Source organism: Histomonas meleagridis, assembly GCF_020186115.1.
Source record: "Histomonas meleagridis strain 2922-C6/04-10x chromosome Unknown contig_142, whole genome shotgun sequence".
NCBI classification, from domain to species: domain Eukaryota; phylum Parabasalia; order Tritrichomonadida; family Dientamoebidae; genus Histomonas; species Histomonas meleagridis.
In genome coordinates, this window is record NW_027150772.1 from 31,348 (window position 1) to 56,611 (window position 25,264).

The 25,264-nt window shown below is 26.6% G+C and overlaps 3 protein-coding genes across 3 annotated transcripts; all 3 read left to right on the top strand.

Annotated features, from left to right (window-relative positions):
- Positions 1 to 275: 275 nt before the first annotated feature.
- GO595_001488 (uncharacterized protein) lies at positions 276 to 599 on the top strand (the record flags this gene model as incomplete). The annotated part of the gene is made up of 1 exon (XM_067914292.1): positions 276 to 599. The coding sequence occupies one exon, from the start codon at positions 276 to 278 to the stop codon at positions 597 to 599; it is 324 nt and encodes a 107-aa protein (XP_067778344.1).
- Positions 600 to 14,706: 14,107 nt separating this feature from the next.
- Positions 14,707 to 16,179, top strand: GO595_001489 (DUF5050 domain-containing protein; the record flags this gene model as incomplete). The annotated part of the gene is made up of 2 exons (XM_067914293.1): positions 14,707 to 15,070; positions 15,581 to 16,179. 2 exons carry the CDS (start codon positions 14,707 to 14,709, stop codon positions 16,177 to 16,179), a joined length of 963 nt encoding a protein of 320 aa, XP_067778345.1.
- A 5,896-nt stretch (positions 16,180 to 22,075) lies between these two features.
- Positions 22,076 to 24,967, top strand: GO595_001490 (Clan ME, family M16, insulinase-like metallopeptidase; the record flags this gene model as incomplete). Its single annotated transcript, XM_067914294.1, has 1 exon — positions 22,076 to 24,967. The coding sequence occupies one exon, from the start codon at positions 22,076 to 22,078 to the stop codon at positions 24,965 to 24,967; it is 2,892 nt and encodes a 963-aa protein (XP_067778346.1).
- Positions 24,968 to 25,264: the final 297 nt, after the last annotated feature.

The window sequence follows — 25,264 nt, forward strand, 5'->3', positions numbered from 1 at the left end:
AAGATATGCCAGTAGCGAGGATCTCTTCCTTTCGTATACAAATCATGACACCAAGTATTATGACTGTTAGAAAAGATCTTTATATAATATTTTTATAAAGTTTCCTTATTAATAAATTTATCTTTTACTCGTTTTCTTATAACTTCTTTTATTTTCTTATTACTAGCATTAGGAATAGCTTTCTTAATATGCCTTTTAACATGAGAATACGTTTTAAAATGTGTCTTATCTACAATATCATTATATTCTTTATCCATAGTTTTATTACTATTAAAATGGGTTTAGGAAAGATATTTGGAGGAATTCGAAAATTAGTTCAAGGAGGAGGTCGTCTAGTTGAAAATATTATTGATAAAGGTATAAAAATTTATGGTAAAATATCACCACTTGTTAAAAAAGGAAGTGAAATCATTAGTAAAATACCAGGTGCTATAGATGGGTTTAGAGGAAAGAAAGATAAAGTAGAAAGAGGTATTGATCAAATAGTTGATATGGTGTCAGATTCCAAATTTAAAAATAAGATTAGAGGTGCAGTAGATCGAGATAAACAAATAGTAGATAGAGTAGTTGGTACTCTCCAACCTAATGGGAGAATTTGAATACCTTGCTCTCAAAAAGTGAGAATACCTGTCAATTATGCGTGATATTTTGAATACCATTGAAAAATTTCCATTCAAATTATTTTTGTGAAAAAATATTCCTTCTCAAATTTGATTTCTATGTTTTACATTTTTCGTCATGAAAATTTCTAAAAATTTATAAAATGTCATACAATGGATTGTGTTTACAGTCTTAATCATCATTGTTCTATTTGTTTAATTATATATAAGAAAAGAACAAAAAATAACAACATGATTGAGACATTTTCATGAGCAATGTAATTATTTTCTGCAAACAATAATAAAATTTGTTTCTTTGAATCTTTATTGAATTATTTATTCACTAAACTTAATTTTTTTTTATTAATCATTTTACTAAATATACAATATAAAAAAAATTGATAAATTAACAAGTTAATTTATATTTATATGTTAATTATATAATAAGGGCAAATTAACAACTTTTATCTGGTGCTTAATAAACAAATGTATTATTCCGCCTTTTTGGCCTTCTTCTTGGTTTCTTATTCCCATTTTCCGTGTATTTTTTTTCTCATACCGTTGTTGTTCATTTTTATCACTTTGTTCTTTATTTGGTTTTTCAACTTTAACTTTATTGTTATTATTATTTTAGCTATAATTATTTTGTTTCCTATTTGATCTTTCAACTTAACTTTACATTTATTATTATTTTGGTTATTTTTCTTTTTTTATTATCATTTATTCATTTCAATTAAATCCGCAATTTTGAAATTAAGTAAATCATCTTCTTCTTTATTTTTTTTTGTTTATTATTATTCATCTTATTTAATATTATCGATTTTTTAGTATTATTTTTTATTATTTTGATTTTCCTTTCATTTTAGTTTTAATAATATTTTTATTAAATAAATACCTTTAATCAATTCCAATACATGAATCATTAAATATATACAAATAACAGTTTTTCTATAATGATTTCATTACTTTGAAGTATTTAATATATATTCTTTTCATTCACTTGAATTCGTCGAAATGAATAAATTTCATTATTATTAGGATTACTTATAAATATATAAAGATTTTGTTGTTGATATTTAATATTATTGTTGCTATTATTATAATTATTACTATTGTTAATGATATAAATACTATTTCCAACTTCTCCTGATATTAATCGTAAACGTAAAAAAAATTAATTTTAATTTTCTTTTAATTCATATGAATTTACTGAATAAATTAACATTTTATTTTTGATATTATTTAAATATTTAGTAATATTTTTACTTAATATTAATTCAGCTAAAGTTCGAATATTTTCTTTATTTTCTTTCAGCGAATATTTGATTGGATTTAGGTTCCACCAACTTTGTGATTTCATTTGCTTAATTAAGATATGTTAAATAACACATTGAAGATCATTTTATATTCTCATAATTTCATTTAAAAAATCTATGATTTTAGTGAAATATTTTTTTATTATTTTCAAATCTTCTTGAAATTCTTGTTTTGGTAATGTCTATTAACCAAAATAATATTCTATTATATAAAATATTTTCGTACTAATTAAATTCGTCGACTCTTTAATAATAAATCGTGGTTTCATATGTTGCAAAATATCTTCTTTTAAATGTCGAAGTTGAATATGTTCAAATTTTTTAATTTTATTTATATATAATAATATATTTGGATTATCATTTTCATTTATCTCTTTCAGATTCTGAAGAATATTGAGAATCGTTAAATGTGAAATTTTATTATAACTTGACATTTTACAATAATTCGTCGCTTCAACTTCATTATTTTTTTTAATTATATAATATTGACTAAGACTTAATTCTTTTTATATTACTTTAACAATAGGTTTAATGGTTTTATTATTATAATAAAGTGGATTCTTATTAAGGCGAAGTGAAAAATAATATCTGTTATATATATAAATTGCTTTCTTCCTTCTTTCTTGAATAGAAATTTCTTTTTAAAATAATTCAGTTAAATGTATTAATAATGTCGATTCGATTGGGAATGATTCATTAATAAGCATTTTAAGAAATTCTAATTGCGTTTCTTCGTATAATATCATAAATGAAAAATACATATCATATCCATAGCATCTTGATTTATGAATTGAAGTTCAGAAAGTACATATGTTTTATATATTTCATATTCTTTATCATTAATATTCCGTACTTTTAATAATAACAAAATGAGCTGAAATATTTAATGTATATGAATAATTAGATGTACATTTTATATAAATTAATTTCTCCGTTTTAAATAATTCTTTAATAATCTTTTTGTCTTTCTTAGGTGAATCTTAATGACAATTATCAATCCCAAATGTTAAGAAATATGATAATATATAATTTTAAATTTCTTTCAAGATTTTTAATTAATTCGTCACTCGTCTTTATAAATTTTAATAAAGTTGTGTTGTGATGCGATTAAATCAATCACAGTGTAAATAGCTTTTTCTTAGATGGAACACAAATATAAGTGTCGATTTACTTTCGGAATATTGTAAGATAGATCAGTAGGTGGTTTATTCATCGCTGCCATATGTGAATAATATTGAAGACCTGGAAATCCTTGAATAAATACCATTAATGAAATAGTTCTCGTATAGTTATCAAAATTATATATATTTCGTTTATATATTCTCAATTATTGTCCAATATCAATCGGATTACTTGATGGTATAGATAATCCAATGATTCATATTTTATTATTTATCATCTTTTGAATTCGATAGATAATATTTTCAGAAATATGTTCATTTTCACTTCCAATTATTTCAAGTTCATCAATGATTATTAATGATATATTAATTTTAATATTTTTACTCGTTGAATGATAGGAAAATGAATCCCATTTATTAACACTAAATATAATACGAAATTGTTCATAATTTCTTTCAAGTTCATTAGCTAAATTAGAATAACGTTTCTCAAAATTCAATATATCTGTATTCTTTATACATATCTTGAAATGATAAAATATATATAATTTTTGTTATATCACTTTCTAATTCTTTACAAATAGCTATTTCTCTAACAATAATATGCCCCGTTTTATTTGAAGAACATAATAATATCTTTATTATGATATGTTTAAAAAAAATTATTGTGCTTGAATTAAATTAAATTCTTTGATCGAAAATCGTTTTCATGTTTCTTCATTTTTCAATAACTATAATCGGAAGTTTCTTAATTTTTGGATAATATAAATTTCTTCCGTTTTACGTTTTCTTCATTATCTTCAATTTTAAGTAAAAATGAATCGTTAACTCCTAAATATTTAATAGATGCAATAGTAATTAAATATTCTTCTTTACTATGATTAGTAACATATGTTTTAATCTTTAACTCAACTTTAGGGAATCGTTTATGAATATTAATTTCTTATGAAGAATATATTTTACTTCCATCTGATAATATGTGAAATTTCAGTGTTTTTGGGTAAATTTGAATAAAATTTTTTTTTTTAAATAAAATTGTTTTAATTTTTTGGAAACATAAATGTCACATTTCTGTGCTTGTTTTAATTTATGTTTCAATAATTATTCTAACATTCACTCAAAATTATATATCGCTTTTCACTATTCTTTGCATCCAAGAGATTAATAAAGTCCAACCCAAAAGGGTTGGGACAAACGATAGAAGATTTTTATCGTATCGTAAAGTATTTAATAAAAATTTTTCATTTTCTTATGCTCAAAATCACTCAAACTCAAAAATTAAAAATTGCATTCGATGCAGGAAAAGGTTTAACAGTGCGTCAAATTAGTAAAGAAGAAGATGTTTCAAAATCTTCAGTCTCTCGAATTTTATTAAATATGAAAATTGGGGAACCTCACTCATTTAGGGTCGACCCTTATTTACAGTTTAGATATCATTTTGTTGCAATGAATATTTTGAAAGACCCTAGTATAACAAATAGAACAATTCCAAGTTTAAATTGTGATTATGAATTCAAAATGTCTGAGTCAACTGTTGGGAGGATTTCAGCAGCAATCGGCTTCAAAGCTAAATATCAACAGCTCAAGGAAAAACTCACCGAAAATAAAAAAGAATATCGAGTTCGTTTTGCCAAAGAAATACCCAAAACCTTACCTTATTTATTGCCTTGGTGTTTTTCAGATGAATGCATCATTGCATTAGAACCATATAAGAGAAAAGTTGGGGTATTTACTGGTATCCAATGTGACGAACAATATTATGAAAAAGAGGGATATCCCATCAAAATCATGGTTTGGGGATGCATTTCAAAGGACTTCAAATCAAATCTTATCAAAATTGAAGGAAATTTGAATGCAAAATCCTATCAAAAAATGTTGGCAGTAAACCAAATCTTTGAAAAGTCAAATGACAGATTTGGTCCAAAAGGTTTTGTTTTCCAACAAAATGGAGCAAGACCTCACACAGCAAAGTCAACAAAACTGTTTTTAGAAGGGAGAGTAACAATGTTACCTGATGATCTTCACTGGCCATCATCATCCCCGGATCTCAATGTCATTGAGATATGTTGGTCGATCATTAAATCCAAAATCAATTACCAAGAAATTCACACAGCAGACGATCTCTATCGAGCTGCTTCTGAAGCTTGGAACAATATCCCCATAGAAACGATCAATCTTCTGATTGAATCATTTGATGCAAGACTTAGCACTTGCATCTCTCTCAGGGGAAACAGTCTTAATGGTTATCGCAAACTCGTTTCATTATATAAAAAATCCATTGATCATGGAAACAATTATATAATGAAATTAAGAGAAGAAAAACAAGGAATAGCTACTTTCTTGGCTCATTCTCAGTTTTTTTTTATCAGTCTAAAAAATCAAATGAACAACAATGTACATACGAAAATTTTAATGAAAGTGTAATGATTCGTAATTTTTTACCTCAAATAATGCTTCAAAAAGCACGTATGCCCAAACCATATATGGTTCAACTCAATTAAGTTTATACTTTGAACTCGATCAGAAAAAAATCAATAAAAAACAAAATATCCAAAATTTTAGCTATTTTTCACTTAACATGTTACGAAGTATTCAATCTGCGTTCACGCGGTTGGGACAAAATTGAATACTTTTCTGTTAAAATCGAAATAGGCTGTCCCAACCCTTTCGGGTTAGCTATAATATTTAATTTGAAAAACTTCAATAAAAAAATCTTCATTTTTTTAATTACCACTTTTTGAATGAAATGAGGTTCGGAATTAAAAGCTATTAACGCGAAATTTTCTGTATGAATTTTGAATTATTATTCAATAATTGAATTTACATCATTTTTCGAAGAATTTTTTTATTTTTTTTTCAAGATTCTAAGATATTTGATTTCAAGATTTTCCTAATATATATTTACTATCATCTATAAACCTGAGAAATGTGGCTAATATTAGAAAAAAAAATATTTATTCTATTTGCATTATCTTGAAAAAATTTCATTTTTAATCTCTTTAATAATATTTTATTAAATATTCCAACCCATATCAAGTTCATTAATCATATATATTTATAAATTTCTTTGATTTTTAATAATTGATATTTTTTTTCTTTACATCAAATTTATGTATATAATTAATGAAACTAAAGTGCATATATAATACTAAGGTTTACCATGTTATAGGATTCATTCATAACAATTTTTTGTAAAATTAAATTTTCAAAATTTCGAAATTTACAACAAAAAATTTAAATAAAACAAAATTCAAATAATACAGCAAGATGTGTTATCAAATAAAGATAAAATGTAGAGATAATTGAAAAATTAAATTTCCAAAATTTCGAAATTTACAACAAAAAATTTGAATAAAACACTATTTTTATTTCTTACCTATTTTCGAAAAATAAAAAATTAATCATGGCAATCAAAGAAATTGATTTTTATATATTCCAATTCTTCATCTTCTATTTCATTGCAATCAATCACTTTTTGTAAACTTTGTGTCTGCAATTAATTGAACTGCTGCTCTAAACATTTGATTTTGATTGTGAATTACATTTCCATCTCCACATGAATTCTGATATATGTTCATTGACTTTGTTTTCTGGGATTTCTTCATATTTTTTATTAATTTTTTTTAGTTCCCTCCAAAGTCTTTCTATCATTTGAGTGTGCGCTTTAGTTTCAGAATCAACAAAATTACATGAATGATTCACAGTTTCATGCTCGTAATCATTGTCATCATCAAGAAAATCATATGCTTTCCAGCAATCAGAAATTATTTTTGTTTCAGGTAATATATGATTACGAATCTCTTCTTCTAATGTTTCTCTTGTTCGATCTGGCACAACAAGACAAAAGAATTGTCTATCTTCAACACAAATTCCAAAAATCCATACTTGATTTAACCCCGTTCAACATTATACTTTCTTCGACACATTAAAGTTTCATCTATTTGAACAGTTTTACCTGGACCACCGACAATAAGACCTTCTAAAGATAAAACATATGCATCACATGCATTTCGAAATAATGCAAAATAATATGTTACAGTGTTTCTGCTAACTCCTACTTCTCTTGCAGTATCTTTGCATGAATATTTATATGCCCAACAATATAATAAATGAGAAATTTTTGATAGAGGAATTTTTGCTGAATAAAAAATACTTCCATATAAAATGCTTTTGGTTTTATGACATTGTGGGCATATCCATTTATACCCAAATCCTTTTGAGAAATCTATGTAAATCTGCATATTGAAATTGCATTCTTCACACGTCATTTGATTGTAAATAACACCATTTTGTATTGCAAATTGAATTGCTGCGTCTTCGTTAGTAAAAAGCCAATAATAAGCAAGAGTACTGTCAATAAATGGAAATGAAGATTGCTGAGGCTGATTGTAATTCATAATAGAAAATAAATATTAAACGCATAATATGTAAAATATTGAATTATATTAATGCATTTAAGTAACATTTATTTATTAGTTCGAGTTAGTAGTAAGTAATGATTATAATTAACAAAAATCAATTAATTTATATGTAATTTTGTATAAACAATATACTAATATACTAATATACTAATATACTAATATACTAATATACTAATATACTAATATACTAATATACTAATATACTAATATACTAATATACTAATATACTAATATACTAATATACTAATATACTAATATACTAATATACTAATATACTAATATACTAATATACTAATATACTAATATACTAATATACTAATATACTAATATACTAATATACTAATATACTAATATACTAATATACTAATATACTAATATACTAATATACTAATATACTAATATACTAATATACACTAATATACTAATATACTAATATACTAATATACTAATATACTAATATACTAATATACTAATATACTAATATACTAATATACTTGTAAAAATATTAAAATAAATTGTTACCTATATTATTCATTAGGTTAAAGTTAGTATAATATTTTATTCATTGGAATAATTAAATAAAATTGGAAGAGTATAGAGAAAAATTCAGAATATGATTTAAATAATGAAATTATATTTATGTGCCACTTTTGGAGAACTTTAACTAGATTAGTACTAAAGATAAAAATACTTTAATAAGTGACTAGGAATCACGAAGACCATTTCTTAACATAAAAGTATATAGTTAATAAATATTTTTTTTATTCATCAACAAAAGGGATTGGGATCAGGTCTTTTTGCACCCCCTATATATACTATAGTAACAAAATATAAATTTATTTTTTTTCTATACCAAATGAGTATTAGTTTACTTTAATCGTGTTGAATTAGTACATACAGCTTATATAATAAAATAATATTTTTTATTCACTTAAAGTTATGATATGAGGGGTTTATCTTTATTTATTCTTATATAATTCATTTATTTATTGTTTATTGCTATTCATAATGTAATTCATATTGTTATTTATAATGTAATTTATTAATGCATTGTATAATGTAATTCATATTGTGATTCATTAATTTATTGTTTATTGTTATTCATAATGTTATTCATATTGTGATTCATAATGTTATTCATATTGTTATTCATTAATTTATTGTTTATTGTTATTCATAATGTTATTCATATTGTGATTCATAATGTTATTCATTAATGCATTGTATATTGTTATTCATATTGTGATTCATTGATGTAATTCATATTGTTATTTATAATGTTATTCATTAATGCATTGTATAATGTTATTCATATTGTCATTCATTAATTTATTGTTCATTGTTATTCATAATGTCATTCATATCATCAGCGTGTTTTCGAAAAAATGTATCTCATGTTATCATGTTCTTTCCTGCTTATTTCGTTGTCTTTTACTCACTCTGCTGATTTCTGTTTTAGAAGTCCATCAAAAAAAATATGTCCCTTAGGGTATAATGAAATTTCATCAATGGAAGATATCCGTTCTAAAAATGTATCAAATGCTAACATTATTCTTCTTGATAATGGACTCTTTATTGATCGAATCGATTTTTTGAAATCTCTTGCTATTAGTTCCGATTCTAATGAAAGCCATTATACCATTTTCACCAATGTATCTGATTTCAGTCCCACTGATTTTTTAAACGTTGCTATCAGTTTTAGTGATAACCCCAAAGCTACCTTCTCCAGTGTTTCTTTTTCGCATGTTTCTTTTATTCCCAATCAATTTTTCATTCATTCTTCATATGATATCAAACTTGATTTCTACACACTTTCATACACTTCCAAAATTTCTGCAAGTGCTATTACAATTATTGACGATGGCTATCAATTTCATGGTATTCGTAACATATCACTCACAAATAGGAAAGTCAAAATTAATGTTGATGTTCCACAAACTATATATCGAACAGTATATGAGATGACCATCATTTATGAGAACAGAGGCACAATTTCTTTCCATGTAAATGATCGTCACATCAATACTATTGGTGTTTCTACCATTTTTAGCAAAGACGTAACAATTTATGGACTTGAAAAAGGATGCGTTATACAGGATATTCTTGTTCCGAATTTGCACAAGGATATAATTATGTAAACATTAATTATCGAAAATACATCAATTATCCATAGTTCATTTATCTTACAAAACTTATCTAAATTAATTTTGAGGAATAGTTCAATTGAATATTTGAATATAAATGGAACAGTTACAATTGATTCAGATACAGATCAAAAAAATATATTTCGTATTTATACACATGGTAATTCATTTATTCATTCTGTACAACCATTTGCATTAGGGACTCAAGCAATCATCACTTTTGATTATATAGTTTCTGGTGATAATATTTATGTTTCTGATTATGATTATCTCATGGGAAATGGAAAATTAGTTAATTTTAAAATTCCGTTTATTCTAAAGAACTAATTACTTCCATTTGATATTAAGAATCCAGTTAATTATTCAGTTGACATTATTAATATTAATCAATTCCAACTCTATGTTGATAAAGAATCATCAGAAATCGTATATGACGATTTTGTAGATAAAGAATATAAATTTTTTAATGGAATTGTTGCGAGTGATGTTGATTTATAGTTTATTACTGAAGATAATACATCTCCTTATGAAACATCAAATATACTCAATATATAACGATTAAGTTACCAAAAAGTAGTTACAAATAATTCAATCGGATTTATTTCTCGTAAATCCATATCGAACATTTCCAATCATTTGTTTTGGAATTTATTCGAAATATTGTCATTATAATATTAAGAATAAAACGCAAGAAAAATGGACTGATTTCATAGATAAAGGAACAATTACTGCAATAATACAACAAGGGAAAGATATGAATTTTATTGTGAAATATAAATCCACAAATTAATTTAAGAATTGTTGGTAATTATCATCAAACGAACATTACTTTTCAACAAAATCAAATCCAAAAAATTGAACTTGTCCAATCAATATTAAAAAAAAATGACAACACTAAATTAAATATTGGGAAACTTGAAATATTATATGAAAGTCAAATAAATGGAACTTTTCGAGTTGAAAATGGATAAAGCTTAGTTGTTGATAAAACAACTCATCAAAATATTGATCAATCATTTAAATCCGAGTTCAAATTTTATGAATATTTGATTAATTATCAATTTTATACATTAAATGTTGATGATGATAAATCTGCAATTGTTACAGTTGATAATATAGAATATATTTTCGATTCAATATCAAGGTTTATAAACTTAGGATATATGCGAATTAATATCTATTCATCTAATTCTAATCGAAAGATCACAATCCTAAATAATGAAGCTTATGATTCAATTGTTGATTTGTTTGTAATTCAAGTCAAATTGAATTAGAAGGAAAACATTTGTCGATTGTTTTTACACAAGAAATATCATTTGAAATAACTCCGAATAGTTTCATTACTTTTAAAGCTAATCATTATATATCACGTGTTAAAATTCCAAATATCGACTTTGATTTAGACGAAATTATAAATATTGGATTTGTTTTCGATCATTCAGCAATTGGAGAGATTTTTTCTGATATAATTCGTATTAATGGAAGTGGTTTCATTGATATTCCTGAGAAAATGATTATAAATAATCTAGAACTTACTGGATTAAGTCCAATTATAATAAATGGAATTGGTATTGCTGTCATTCATTATTATGGAGAAAAAAATGTAACTTTAAATTCATTAAATAATGGTGAAACACAACTACATATTTCAATTAATTCGATTAATTCATATAAGCCAATTAAAATCACTGGTTATCCAAAAGAAGATTCAAGAATAAATTTAAGTGTTTTAATCAACGATTCACTTGAAATAAATAAAAGATTATTGATTGTTGAAACAGAAAAGAAAATAATGTTTAATCATATGAATATAAAAATAACGAATGGTAATGTTAAAATTATCGAAACTGATAATGGAATTGAGATTGAAGAAATGGAGAAAGATAAAAATAATTATGGAAAATGGTTGATTATTGGCGTTGTCATTGGTGTTGTGGTGGTTGCTGTAGTAGTAACTGTCATTATAATTTATGTAAAGAGAAGAAATGTAAAAGATAAAGAAGCTATGGAATCAATAATGCGATCTGTGGATAATGGAAAGATTATAGATACTGGTAATAAAAATCTATAAAAAATGTTGAAAGATATTTTTAGTTATAATAGAACATCGTATTTTAAATTATTCATTCTGTAAAAATTGTTATTTTTATTTAATTTTTAAGTTGAATGAGTGCCTTTTATATGTGTGAAAAAGTTTATTCTTAAATTGAAATATCTTTAATATTAGGCTAATTTTTAATGGTATTTTAAACAACTTTAGAAATAATGGTAAAGGATGAATGTAATATCCCATGGAAATTTTTCAATGGTATTCAAAAAATCACGCATAATTGATAGGTATTCCCACTTTTTAAGAGCTAGGTATTCAAATTCTCCCTTTTGCTTGGAGAGTACTATAATGGAAGCAAAAATTATCAAAAATGAAAATATATTTCAACTTACATTTCAACAGATAGGTAGTATTCTGCACCGATCTATTTAATCGGTATATGATCAATATCATAAGACAATTGAAGATAAAGTTGGAGGGAAAATGAGATTGGAAGACCCAGGATATTAACGAATAATGAAGTAGATCATTTAATTAACATTATTGAAGTTAAATATTATAAAGGTGGACATTATACATATTCACAACTAGCAGACATTTTATCCATAAATACAGGAAAACGTTCTACTGGTGATTCACTTGGTCACATTTTACGTGCAGACGGTCTTATCAAATCTGCTAAAGATAAAACAGTACCATTACCATATGATAAAGTGAATAATCGTCTTACATGTATTGAAACGATTTTCGGTGACGGAACTCGTGCAAAACCAGCAATGATAATCCGAAGAAAAACAATTGAACAAGAAGTTTTGAGGAATAATCTCACAAAAGATAAAATCACCTTCTATTTTCAGAAAAATAACTTCATTAATAATAAATATATATTCGGAGACTATTGCATGAATAATCTGTTTACAGAAATAATAAGACGCCTATAAGCATACCGTGAATACCTCGGTGATTTTACATTCAGATTTCATTTGTTGATGGATAGTATGACAGCACATTTTAGTAATGTACTTGATGATTTTTGTTTCTCACATGGCATTGAAATACATTGCTTTCTCCCTCACTCTACAGATCAACTTCAAGCTCTCAATCTTCGCGTATTTTCCGCGACAAAATCTTATGCATCAAGGATCGGAAATATTGATAAGGAAAACGAGCAAAGTACTATAATTAAAAAAGTTTTTCAAGTCATTCAAATAGGATAAACTCTTGATAATATTATAAAATCTTTTGAACAAGCAGGGATCATATCAGTTTGGGATTCATCAATGATGATTAATAGAGCTCTAATTGATATACGTTTTTGCCGTCGTGTGAGACATTTTGCAATTAAAAAAATAGATATCTTTTAAGATGATTATATTTTCGAAAAAGACAAAAATCAAATATCAATTGTATAAGATTTGATAGAAATTGAATATCCTTTATATGATTATTTATGTCAATTTGAATAAAACAATGAAGAAACAATAATAATTGTACCTAAAGACCTGTTGAAATTCGATGAAACTTTTTCACGTTTAATCGATCAATACCTTAATGAATTTCTTCCTGATGGTACGACATTCTTCATTGGAATATATAAACCATATCGGAGAGAAAACTATCGTTTAGTAGAAGAAAAAAAATGAAAGATAAAAATCATGATATATATTCACGAGAGAATTCTGAGAAATAACTGAAAGAATAAAATTTCATAAAATTTCAAACTAATACAACATAATTAATATGTAGAATATGACAATTCATGAAAATTTATAAGCGAAGCGATTGATATTATTGATCAATTTATAAAATATTAATTAAGTCAAAAATTAATTATAATGTAACATTGATATAAAATTCGTGTTGTAATACAGATACGATTAAATATTTTACGATATCCTAATTCTTGATCGTAATTTAGTTTAATATATAATAATAGTTCTTTTTCGATTCATTTTAATTAATGCAATGTATGATGTATGCAATGTCGATAACTTGCTATTTAATGATATCTGTTTCAGCATCTTTGCCAAATTTTATTTGAATTAAAAAAAAAAAAAAAAAAAAAAAAGATGGCGAAAATCGTAAATTATTCAGAATGAAATCGGATGAATTTATTTATTCAGAAAACAAATTGAGAGCCAATTTTTGAATGAAAATTACATCTAATTTAAATTTCACATTATGATTGAATGGGACCTCCTTTGTTTCGATAGAGTAGTATTCGAATTTCCAACGGTAGAGAACATGGTAACGCCGATCAAAAAAGTCAATTAATATTTATATTTATTTTTCATTTATTATCATGTCACCCATCATGAATGAGCTTTATCTAAAGAAGAATTGTGTGAGAGGTGTATTGGAACAACCATTCGCACTATTAATGTTCGGGCAATGAAGGTATTTTTAACTGCTTCTCTCGAAATGAACAATTACTTTTTATTCGGGATGAATAATAAATCATCAATTAATTGATTTTTTAATTTTTAATTAAACGAATAATGTGATAGAAAACAACATTCTAAATTCTAAAACAATATATTATTAATAATATTTTTAAGTTCATTAATGATGAAAATATTTAATATATTACGTGAAAAATTTATTTTTTCTTTTGAATTTAGGATTTGATAATAAAACCGTCGTTACCACTTTTCGTACATAACTGTATAGGAAAGAACAAAACAAAAAGTCTTCTTATTAATAATTATACTGGTGATATATATGATGAAATTGTTGATGCAATAATAAAATCTACTGCATCAAGGCAGATGTCAACTTTAGAAATCATTCTTACTATGACTCCAGAGCAACATTTGAATCTTACTGGTTTAGATCAAAATGTAAGCTCATCGATAGCTTCTGTTTTTTGGGGAACTTATCTCAAGGGTGCATATAATGATTCATGTAACTATTTCCATAGACTTGATGATACATTTTTAGGTTATTTTCTTGTCTCTAGAAAATCATTCGGTGCAGGTATTTCATGGCTTCAAGTTGGTCATCCTTATAATGAGTTTCCTGGTCAAATTAAAATCAACTTACTTTAAGACAAGGGATGAGAACCAATGAAACAGAAGAACGTGATGTCCGTAAAAGAGTTAATGAAATATTTACCACAGGTAATCTTACAGGATATGGACGTGAAAATGATCTTCATACAGATTATGAAAAATCAGTTGCAATTTGGTGGTGGATTAAAGAAAATGTTGAATATGGTTTTTCTAAAAGGATGGAAAATTCAGCATATGGTGGAATTATATTGGGCAAAGCTGTAGGTCATGGCTATTCTGCTATGTCTGGTATTTTGTTACAACAAGCAGGAGTTGAAGTGCGTTGCTTAATGGGATTGTTAGCAAAGAAAAAACGATTCCATGCATGGAATTGGCTTCATATTGGGGAAGAATGGTTTGCTTACGATAGTACTTCAAGTAATGCAGGGAATTTTTTAATGGGAATTAATACAACTAATCATTTGAGTCAATACAAGTATTCTGATGGTGAATATTGGGATTTTCCTGTTTCCACTAGTAATTATAATTATAAGTTTAATAGCTTTAGTTTTCCTAAAAAATGCACCATTGTTATATCAGAAAGAAGATACAGACTCAGGTTTAATCGGAAGAAATCTTAAATGGACATTAAAGAATGGTCTTCTTACTATTAATGGAAGAGGAACAATGAGAAAATTCTAAAAATGCAACACAAGTTCCATGGAAAAACTTCTTTTATAAAATTCTAAAACTAAAGATAGAAGAAACAGTTACAACGATTGGAGATTATGCATTTTATAATATAGACAAAATTAAGTATCAAAATTATAAAGATAAATTAGGATTCATTCAATCAATTGGCCAAAAAGCATTTTTCTGATTATAATGATCATGTTAAAACACAAGTATCATATAAAATTATTAATTTAACATTTTTAGATGAAAATGAAAAAGAAAATTACAAAGCACAAATTGTAAATGCAAGTACACTAGATAAAATCAATGAAATATTACTAAAAGCTGAAAATAAATCAAAGGAAAACGAAAATACACAAAAAACATCAGCAAAAGATACAATCAAAAAATTGCCTTACCTTAAAAGCGATTCAGTTAAAGATTTTGAAGAAGAAATCAATAAAGCAAAAGATAAAGAATCAATTAAAGAAGTTGTTACAAAAGCACAATCAAAGAATAAAGAGCTAAAAGTAGTTTTCGAAAAGAGAGAAACAGTAAAAGAAGAAATCAAAAAGTTAGATAAATTGGGCGATATGCAAAAAGATTACATCGAAAAATTAGACAAAGCACACAATGAACAGGAATTTGACCAAATATTGCAAGATGCTAAAACAAAAAATGAAGAACGTCAAGAAGAAGAAAATGCTGCTCAAGAAAACAAAACAAATACAATTGTTATGGCTGTGACAGTTCCTGCTTCTATAATTGTTGTTTTAGTAGCAGGAATCATTCTTGTTCTTGTTATTCGAAAACAAAGATATCAATCTGTTCAAATAAGTAATGAGCAATCAAGTAAAATTTAAACTAAACTCATAATTTTTATTTTAAAAAAACTTATTCCAAATAGCATCACTTTGAAATTTGATTTTTTTCAGTAATAGTTTTGGTTATTAACAATAATTCTTTTGAATTCACTTAATTAATTTAGATAATTCTGTTTGATGATTTCGAGTTTTATTGGTCGAAAAATTAATATTAAAAAATGAAACCGTATTAAATAATAATATATTGTATAATCTTTCGAATATATTATGTCATTATTTATTTATTTAATCAAATTATGTGAATAATAATTCATTGATTTAATATTGAATATTGTATTCCAAAATTCGCCTTTTAATATTGGTGATAAGAAAATTAGAAAATGATTTCCAAAAGATTTTAGATTCACAAGAAATCAACCTTAATGATTATACAGAAATGCTCTACCCTCACTGTTTCTTTTAAAACTACTGATGCTAAAATGAAGAAAACTGTTTTAAACTCACTTCTTCTGAGTCTTTACAGCAGGCCGAATTGCTACATAAAAAAATGAAAATCCTAATAAAATTGTAATTGCACTCAACCGGATTGGAGGAAGAAAAAGTGATAAAAATGCAATTTATTTAGATTTTTTAAAATTTATTTAGTTTATCATTTTAACTGTCATAAATACTAATTGTTTGCGATTTATTGTTTTTATTATAAATAACACCCGCCGTAATATTCAGTCTCCATTTTACCCATTGAGGGTTAGCTCTAATATATTTGAATCCAGCTCTTTCTGTGGCTGCCATATCTTGACTTTTAGATTCTGGATTGCATTTATTCCGACCATGTTGCAAATGGAAAACAGGTGGATTTACTTGATAATTTATTGCATAATCTAATTGTCCCATGTGTGCATAAAGAAAATTGTCCCAATTACAATAACCAATCACATAATCAGGAATTCGAGAAACATTAAATCGAGTTTGTTCTTTTGCAAAAATAAAAACGTCTCCTCCCCATTGAGTTAAATGGTCAACATGCATAAACTCTTCTTCTACTTTATCATAAGGAACATTAAAAAGAGACTGATTTCTCTGCCGAATATCAATTCGATTAATGAGGAGATATGCATTATGTTGAAATCGCTTAATAAGAGTTTTGGTAATATTATACCAACGATCTGTTAAAACAATATCGGAGTTAATAAAACCAACATACTCAGTTGTTGCAAGTTTAACTCCTTGAACAAACCAATCTCTGATGAGTGGATTCCCTTTATAGCCTGTTTTAAGGGGTTTGTCATATAAAATTATATTTGGCGGATATAATTTTTTGATTGTATCATTTAACTCACCAGAAAAAACAACAATTTTTACATCTTGCAGGTGTATCCAAGAATTTATCGCATACATGTGAATTTTTAAAGTATAGTTTGAAAGGCGTGGCGAAGGAATTGTGAAAAGTGTTAGAATTTTTTTGTAATTCTTAAGAATGGAAATTTTTGGTAATTTTTGATTTGTTTTTAAATCAAAATAATAATTATAAATTAACCCCGCAAAAAACAGACTGATTACAAATGTATATGAAAGTTTTGGTCTAAAACTATAAAAATTTGGATTCTTATTTTCCATTTTTGTTTTAAACTTTTTGAATACATAATCAAAAGGTCAGCATGACCCTTGGCCAGCCTGGAGAAGATTTGAATCGATATTCAATTTACCTTATTCACTAAAACTTCATCCCCAACGTACGTTAAGCCCAAATAACTTATTTTTTCTCATGTTTTTCTCGAAAATCCTGAAACTTAAGTTTATTAAAAACTTTTAAGATTTTTTTTTATCAATTTTCGGTTGAATGTCTCCAGGAATTCCGAATCACTTCATTGGGAATCTCCTCCCAAGCATCTAATAGTATACAATGATATCATATTCATAGATGCTATTGTTTATTAGGTATTTTTTGAATTCATAGTGACACTTTTATTAAATTTCCAGATATTCTTCTGTCTAACGGTTGTCACTCGCCCGTTTGACCAGCTGGGATATATGACAATTGAATATTTCCTTTTGTCGAATAATATTGAACTTTTTCATCTCTGTGAGACGAATGCAAATCCCAAAGTGAATATGCATTTCGTTTATCTATCTGTCGTGACAACCATTTTGAGTATTGTTTCATCAGATCCGCTGTTGCCCATCCTGATTCTGAATGCATTATATATTATGAATCTCTGTTTGCAATATATTTTCTGAGTCTTTGGTTTTTTCTATATTTTTCTTCACACCGATTTGTTTTTCCAGTTGCCTATATAATTATTAGTAATTTTTCTCCTTCTGCGTTAATGGTGGCAATTACTGTTAATGTTTCTTTGGGGTCTGACTTTAATAAGATCGTTACATCATCATCACCTTTTTTCTAGAAATTGTCTTTAAGCGACCGTTTGAAATTCTCCATGCACTTTCATCCATATTAAATATTAATCTTTGGGGTAATTGCATCAATGCAACATCGAACTCTGGAACAAATTTTGCTACAATTTCATCATTTGGTTCAGTTCGACGTTTAACATTTGGTACCCTTATACTGAGATTATATCTTTTTTAAAATCCTTCGGCCCATGTTCTACTTGCTTTAAGATATGGCTTTCGATTACAGACAATTTGTTTTGCAACTGTCTGAACTGTTTTCAACGAACAATATCTTCTCTGTTGAATAAAATCTTCCATAATCTTTGTATATATTGAATCTTCAATCTGCTTATTAAGTATTCTTGATACACTATTGACTCCATGTACAATTAATGTCAAATTTGGATTCGCTAGAAGCTTCTTTCTCCATGTTTTTAGCGGACCTTTTTATATTTTCGTTTCATCAGAAATTTTCTGAATTGTTCCATCTGCCAATCTTGTTGGAGTTTTCAGTAAGTCTAAAATATTATTCAAATGTTCTTTCTTATCACCAGCTAGTCTATCATAATACGTATGTTGCACGGATATAATAACTGGAAAATGCATATGCAGGGCCACGATGATTGATAGGTTTATTAATCTTACGATAACAATTGGCATGAATCATTCATAAAGATGCTGGATGAAGTTTTAATGAATAAGGGTAATAGCATTAAAAAGTAAATGAATTTGAATCTTTGACTTTTTCAAGGATTTACAATCCGATCAAATTAATTAGATTCTTCGGTTTGGAGTTTTTTTTTATAAATATGTGCATCTCGATAATCGTAACATGAATACGAAACATTCTGTAATGAAAATATTGTTATCATATTTAGAATATATTTTTTTGAAACAATATTTAGAGTAGTTTATATAGCACAGCGTGTTAGTTATAAAGTAGAGCCATATAATCGCTGGCAAAAATATATATAATAAATTTAATCAAACAAAACCTAGGGTGCATCATCTTATTAATAATAATCATTAACTTCAATATTTTAATGAAATATTACCAACAATATCATCAACTATATGAGATTGATCTACTAAAAGAATATTTTTTAAACATCTTTTTCTAATAATATCCAATAATTCTTGAATTAATTCAGTATTTTCTTTATGGATTCTTATTTGATCAAAAAATAATAATAGTTGTATTTGATCAGGATCTAAAGAACAAATTTGAATGATTACTTCTTTATTATATTTTTATATTATTATAATTACTTCTTTATCATATTTATCCTTTATTATGATGTTTCGTTGTAATACAAGTAATACATTATGAACTCCATTATAAATTCATTTTCTATAGCAGTTTATTTTTACATAACATTACATTACACATTACATGTGTTAATAGATATTATTTAACAATAAACAGTTTATTAACGGCCTCTACGGAGCCTATTAAACGATATTTTTAATAAAATTAATATTTGTTAACATTACACTCTTTTGTATAGATATACCATTTGTAAAGTATTAATTCTCTATTAAATGTATCCTATTTAACGGATATCTTATAACGATAACATCGAAGGTCCCTGAGGGGAAGCCGTAAGGGGGGCCTGTAGATGTTCTGTGTGTGTGTTGTATTCATTTTCATAAAGTAAGTAAATAAGTTTTCATAAAATTCTATTGTAAAAGTATTATATAGATCAGAGAAATATTCGAAATCTTTTTTATATTTGTCAGAAGCACTTAATACTAAATATCTTCTATCTCCTGAATCGATTTTAATAGGAATATCATTATTAGATACCATTATAAAATTAGCTACATTCTCAACGATTCTCATAGGTTCATTCTTTTTGATTAATATTTATAATATCATCTGTAATAATTGATTTTGAAGATCTGAATTAAGATACTCATTAACATCGATGTTTTGAGATTCATTTAATACTAATAATTTCTTATTTTCTAATGCTGCATTAAATTTACCTACAATACTCTCGATATTAGTAATATTTTTTATTTATATATCTTGCCATTAGTTTACAAATAACATCAGTGAAGAAAGTGTTTTTACCAACTCCTTGATTTCCTAATATTACTATTGCTACTCCTGTTTTTAAATTAGGTTGTTAAATGATTGATGCTATCCAAACTAATATATATTTATAAATCATTTTATTGTTATCACAAATGACTTCTTCTAAATGTTTTAAGATAGGTTTTATTATATTTAACTTTTGGTAATATTCGATAATCATAACCTCTATAATAACTAAATATTTCAATATCTTCACTATAAAAAGCTAATCCTTTGACAGTAAATTATTCTGTGTTTTCTGAATAAATTGTATTGTTGTAATGTTAGAGTGATTCATTACTACTCCTTTATAACCATCACTTCTATAGCAGTTTATTATTACATTACATTACACATTACATATGTGAATATAGTATTATTTAACAGTTAACCTTTTATTAACGGCCACTTTGTAAAGTATTAATTCTCTATTAAATATAGTTTTATAACGGTATATCTTATAACGATTACAACGAAGGGGATCGAGGCTTACTCATAAGGGCCCATGTAGTTGTGCTGTGTTTGCGCGTATTTAGGAATAGGACCTTCATTTGTTTCGGCTGGCCAAACAGGAGATTGGCAGGTTCTGGACAATCAAATTTTTGGGAACATCAAGAGACAATCACAGGCCAGATTAGATGAATTGATGGTGAAAAAGAATATCATGAAACTATTGTTTTTCAAGCAATTTAAATTATATAATTTCTAATTAGAGATTTTTTATTTTTCCCTGAAATTTTGGGAATAGCAAGTTTTCCTTTTTATACACATTTCTTATAAAGTAAAATTGCCTTTAACTTTAATATATAAGGATGTAAGCAATGATTAAATTTTTTTTTTTTATTATTAACATCATCAGATAACCTAACCTTAATGAACAACACACTTTAAATTTTAATCTGATTTGTTTGGGAAATTATTACCTTGAAATATTGGGTTGATCTTGAGCTGTCAGAGAAAGATGATTTAAAAAATACGTTATTGTGCCTTAACGTACAAAAATGGGTGAACTTTGAGTACAACACGCAGGGTATTTTTTGGTAAAACAAAAAGTCACAAAATTCTCAAAGTTTAATAAAAATTTCAACCAAAATTTCATTGTTTGACGATTTGAGTTTATTTATATTGCGTTTTTTTGGACGAGATAAGTAATCTTAAGATTATTTCATAAATTTATTAAGCTCAGTCTCACTGTAAAGTAGTATGCGTGTGTTGTTATGAGCTTATTCTGCCTCTTTTCCTTCCATCACGAGGTTTGAGAAATATCCGACAATTTTTAATTATAAACAATATTATATAAAAAATATAAGTAAATTTCGAAACACAGCTTTTTTAATGTATAAACTATTCAAACATGTATAAACTATTCAAAAATACCTAGGTCATGCTTCCTTTAATGAATTGTTCAAAATTCTTGAGGTAAACAATTGAATTTAGTCGGTGTATACAAAGTCCTCAATAATGGGTGATTTGGTTCATGGCTTCAGACTAAATGAAACACGAGAGATACCTCAATACCATGGAACAGGATATTTATACATTCATGAAAAACATAATTGTCCATTTTTTACAATTAAAACTGATGATTCAAATAATACATTTTCAATAACATTTCGCACAACATGCAATGATGACAGTGGATCCACTCATGTTTTAGAACACATGGTACTTCATGGTAGTAAAAAATACCCAATCACAGATGTTTTTGGGGAACTTGATAAAAGATCAGTTTCAACATACATGAATGCATTAACAGGACTTGACTCTACCTGTTATATATTTGCATCTCAAAACGAAAAAGATTTTCACAATATAATGGATGTTTATTTGGATGCTGTATTTTATCCAAATTTGAATGAAGATAACTTTTTAACAGAATGCCATCGCTTAGAACCAACAAGTGATAGTGAAGATGCTTCTTTAAAACATTCAGGTGTAGTTTATAGTGAAATGTGTGGATGCTTAACTCAACCAACAGAATACTTTACCGAAAAACACAGAGCTGCATTGCTGCCTGATACACCTTATAAACATGTTTTTGGTGGTGATCCTTTTGCCATTCCAAATCTTACATTAGATGAACTTAAAAGACAGCATAAGAAGTATTACTCACCTTCAAATTGTTATATTTTCCATTATGGCAACTTTGATATTCTTCCTATCATGGAAAGAGTTAATAGTTTTCTCGAGCCGATTGATATTTCTCCGCCACTTTCATTTACCGAATTTAGCTACATTCAAAAACCTTTTGATGAACCACGTAAAATCACTGTAAGTGGACCTAGTGATGCAATGCTTAACATTAACGAACAATATCGCGCAGCAATTTCTTGGCATATTGGAACAGTTGACGATTTGGATTTACTTGAAGATTTCAGGTTTATTGTTACACTTCTCTCTGAGTCTGTTGCATCGCCACTTTACCAAAAACTTATCCAAACTCAAATCGGAGCATCACTCGACGGTTGTGATGTAGACAATTCAACTCCAAATCTCACTTTTTCAATTGTACTTGATCACATCGAGAAAGGAAATGTTGAAGAATTCTTTTCTATTGTTACTAATGTTCTTAAGCAATATTCGGAAATAGGTTTTGAACAACGTGAAATTGATTCAACACTTCATAGTGATGAACTGCGATTTCGTTCTATTACTAGTTTACAAGGCTGTAGAATCAATTCACGTTTATCAGATGATTGGATACATGGAATTAATCCATTTGATTCCATTGATCAAATTGCTATCTTTGAACGTTTGAAACAACGACTTCAAAGTGATCCACAGTACATTCAAAAACAAATCAAACGATATTTAATAGATAACAAATCCATTTTATATTTTGTTGTAGAGCCAAAAGAAGATTTTATTGACAGCATGAACAAGCAATTAAATTCATCCATCAATACGAACATTACTAAAGAAGAAAAACAAAAAATAATTCAAATTGATAAACATGTTAAATCACTTGTAACTAAAGAAAAGCCATTACACTTATTGCCATGTATTAAATTGAGTGATTGCAGTCCAATACATCCGACATTAAATTATTATACAGTTAACAATGATATAATGTGTTATCCAACATTTTGTAATGGATTGATTCATGTAAACATTAAAGCAATATTGCCATTAACCAATGAATCATTATTTGATATCCCATTTCTTTCAACAGCATTTGGAAGTGTTGGATGCAATGGAATGGATGATAAAGAATTTGCAATCGTTGAAAACTTATACACATCCGGAATCATTATCACACCGAAAGTTATATCGAATGTAAATAATCAAGATCAAATTGAATGTTGCATTACATTTAAGACATCATTTTTACCACAAAATTCGGATAAAGCATTAACATTAATTAAGGATTTAATTACAAAACCATATTTAGATAACGAAGAACATGTTAATGGATTAGTTAATGCACAATTTCAATCATTTGCTGATGAAATATCAGAAGGCGGTGACTATGCATTTTATAAAGCTTCATCGAAATTAAACCGAATCGGTGTAATCGAAGAATGTTGGAATGGGTTAACATCATTCGAAAGATTAAAATCAATTAAAGATGAAATAGTTCCAACAATCAAGAAAGTTTATTCCGACGTATTCTTAAAGTCACATTTCAAGTGTTTAATTACATCCGAAAAAGAAAACATTGAATTAATAATACCGGAAGTTACTTCTATACTTAAAGAACTTAATGTAAATACTGATAATGAATCTATAAATAATTATAATTTAATTGATTCATTATTACAAAAGAATAACGAAGAAGATAAAAAAGACGTGTTTTTGGAAATCGATACATTAGTTAACTTCTGTGTCTCTGTAATTAGATCATTTGAATACAAAACAAATTTATCTTGCGCTGCTTCATTATTAGCAAACATTTTACAAAATGAATTGTTACATGTTGCGGTACGTGAGAAAATCGGTGCTTATGGCTGTTGGGTAACTAACGAAGCTACACGCGCAATATTTAGAATCGAAAGTTATCGCGATACTCATTCTACTGCAGTGTTGAATGCATTTAGAGCTGCGATGAGACAAGTAGAGAATGGTGAAATCACAGATGAAATGGTAGAAAGAGCAAAAACTAAAGTGTTGGCAACATTTGACTATCCACTTCCGCCACAAGCAAAACTAACACAAATATTTAATGGTTCAACAAATGAAATATTACAAAATAGAAAAAAGAAATTCTTCGAAGTTAAAAAAGAAGAAATTGTTGAAGTGGCAAAAAAATTAAATGAGAAAAAATGGGTATCTGTCGTGATAGGTAACAGAAATGTATCAGAAATGCCAAAGGATTTCAAATTATGCGTCTTAAGTAAAGAAGACGAAAACTGAAATTAAAATGAATAAAAATATTCTCTTTAATAACGCGATAACTGAAAATGTATTCACTCAAGTTTTAATTTTATACAATTTGAATAATAGGAAATTTGAATGGAAAAAAAGTAATTCTTGTACGGTCACTTTTTGAATAATATTAGGGTGTCCGGTTAGGATGCAAAACGCCCTCCATTTCGCGGTTTTTGAACGATAGGAAATTTGAAAGGAAAAAAAATGGCAATAAAAATATTCGACTTTTGATAAGGAGATCAAAGTCATTTCAAAAAGTGAATAATGAAGAAATATCTTATC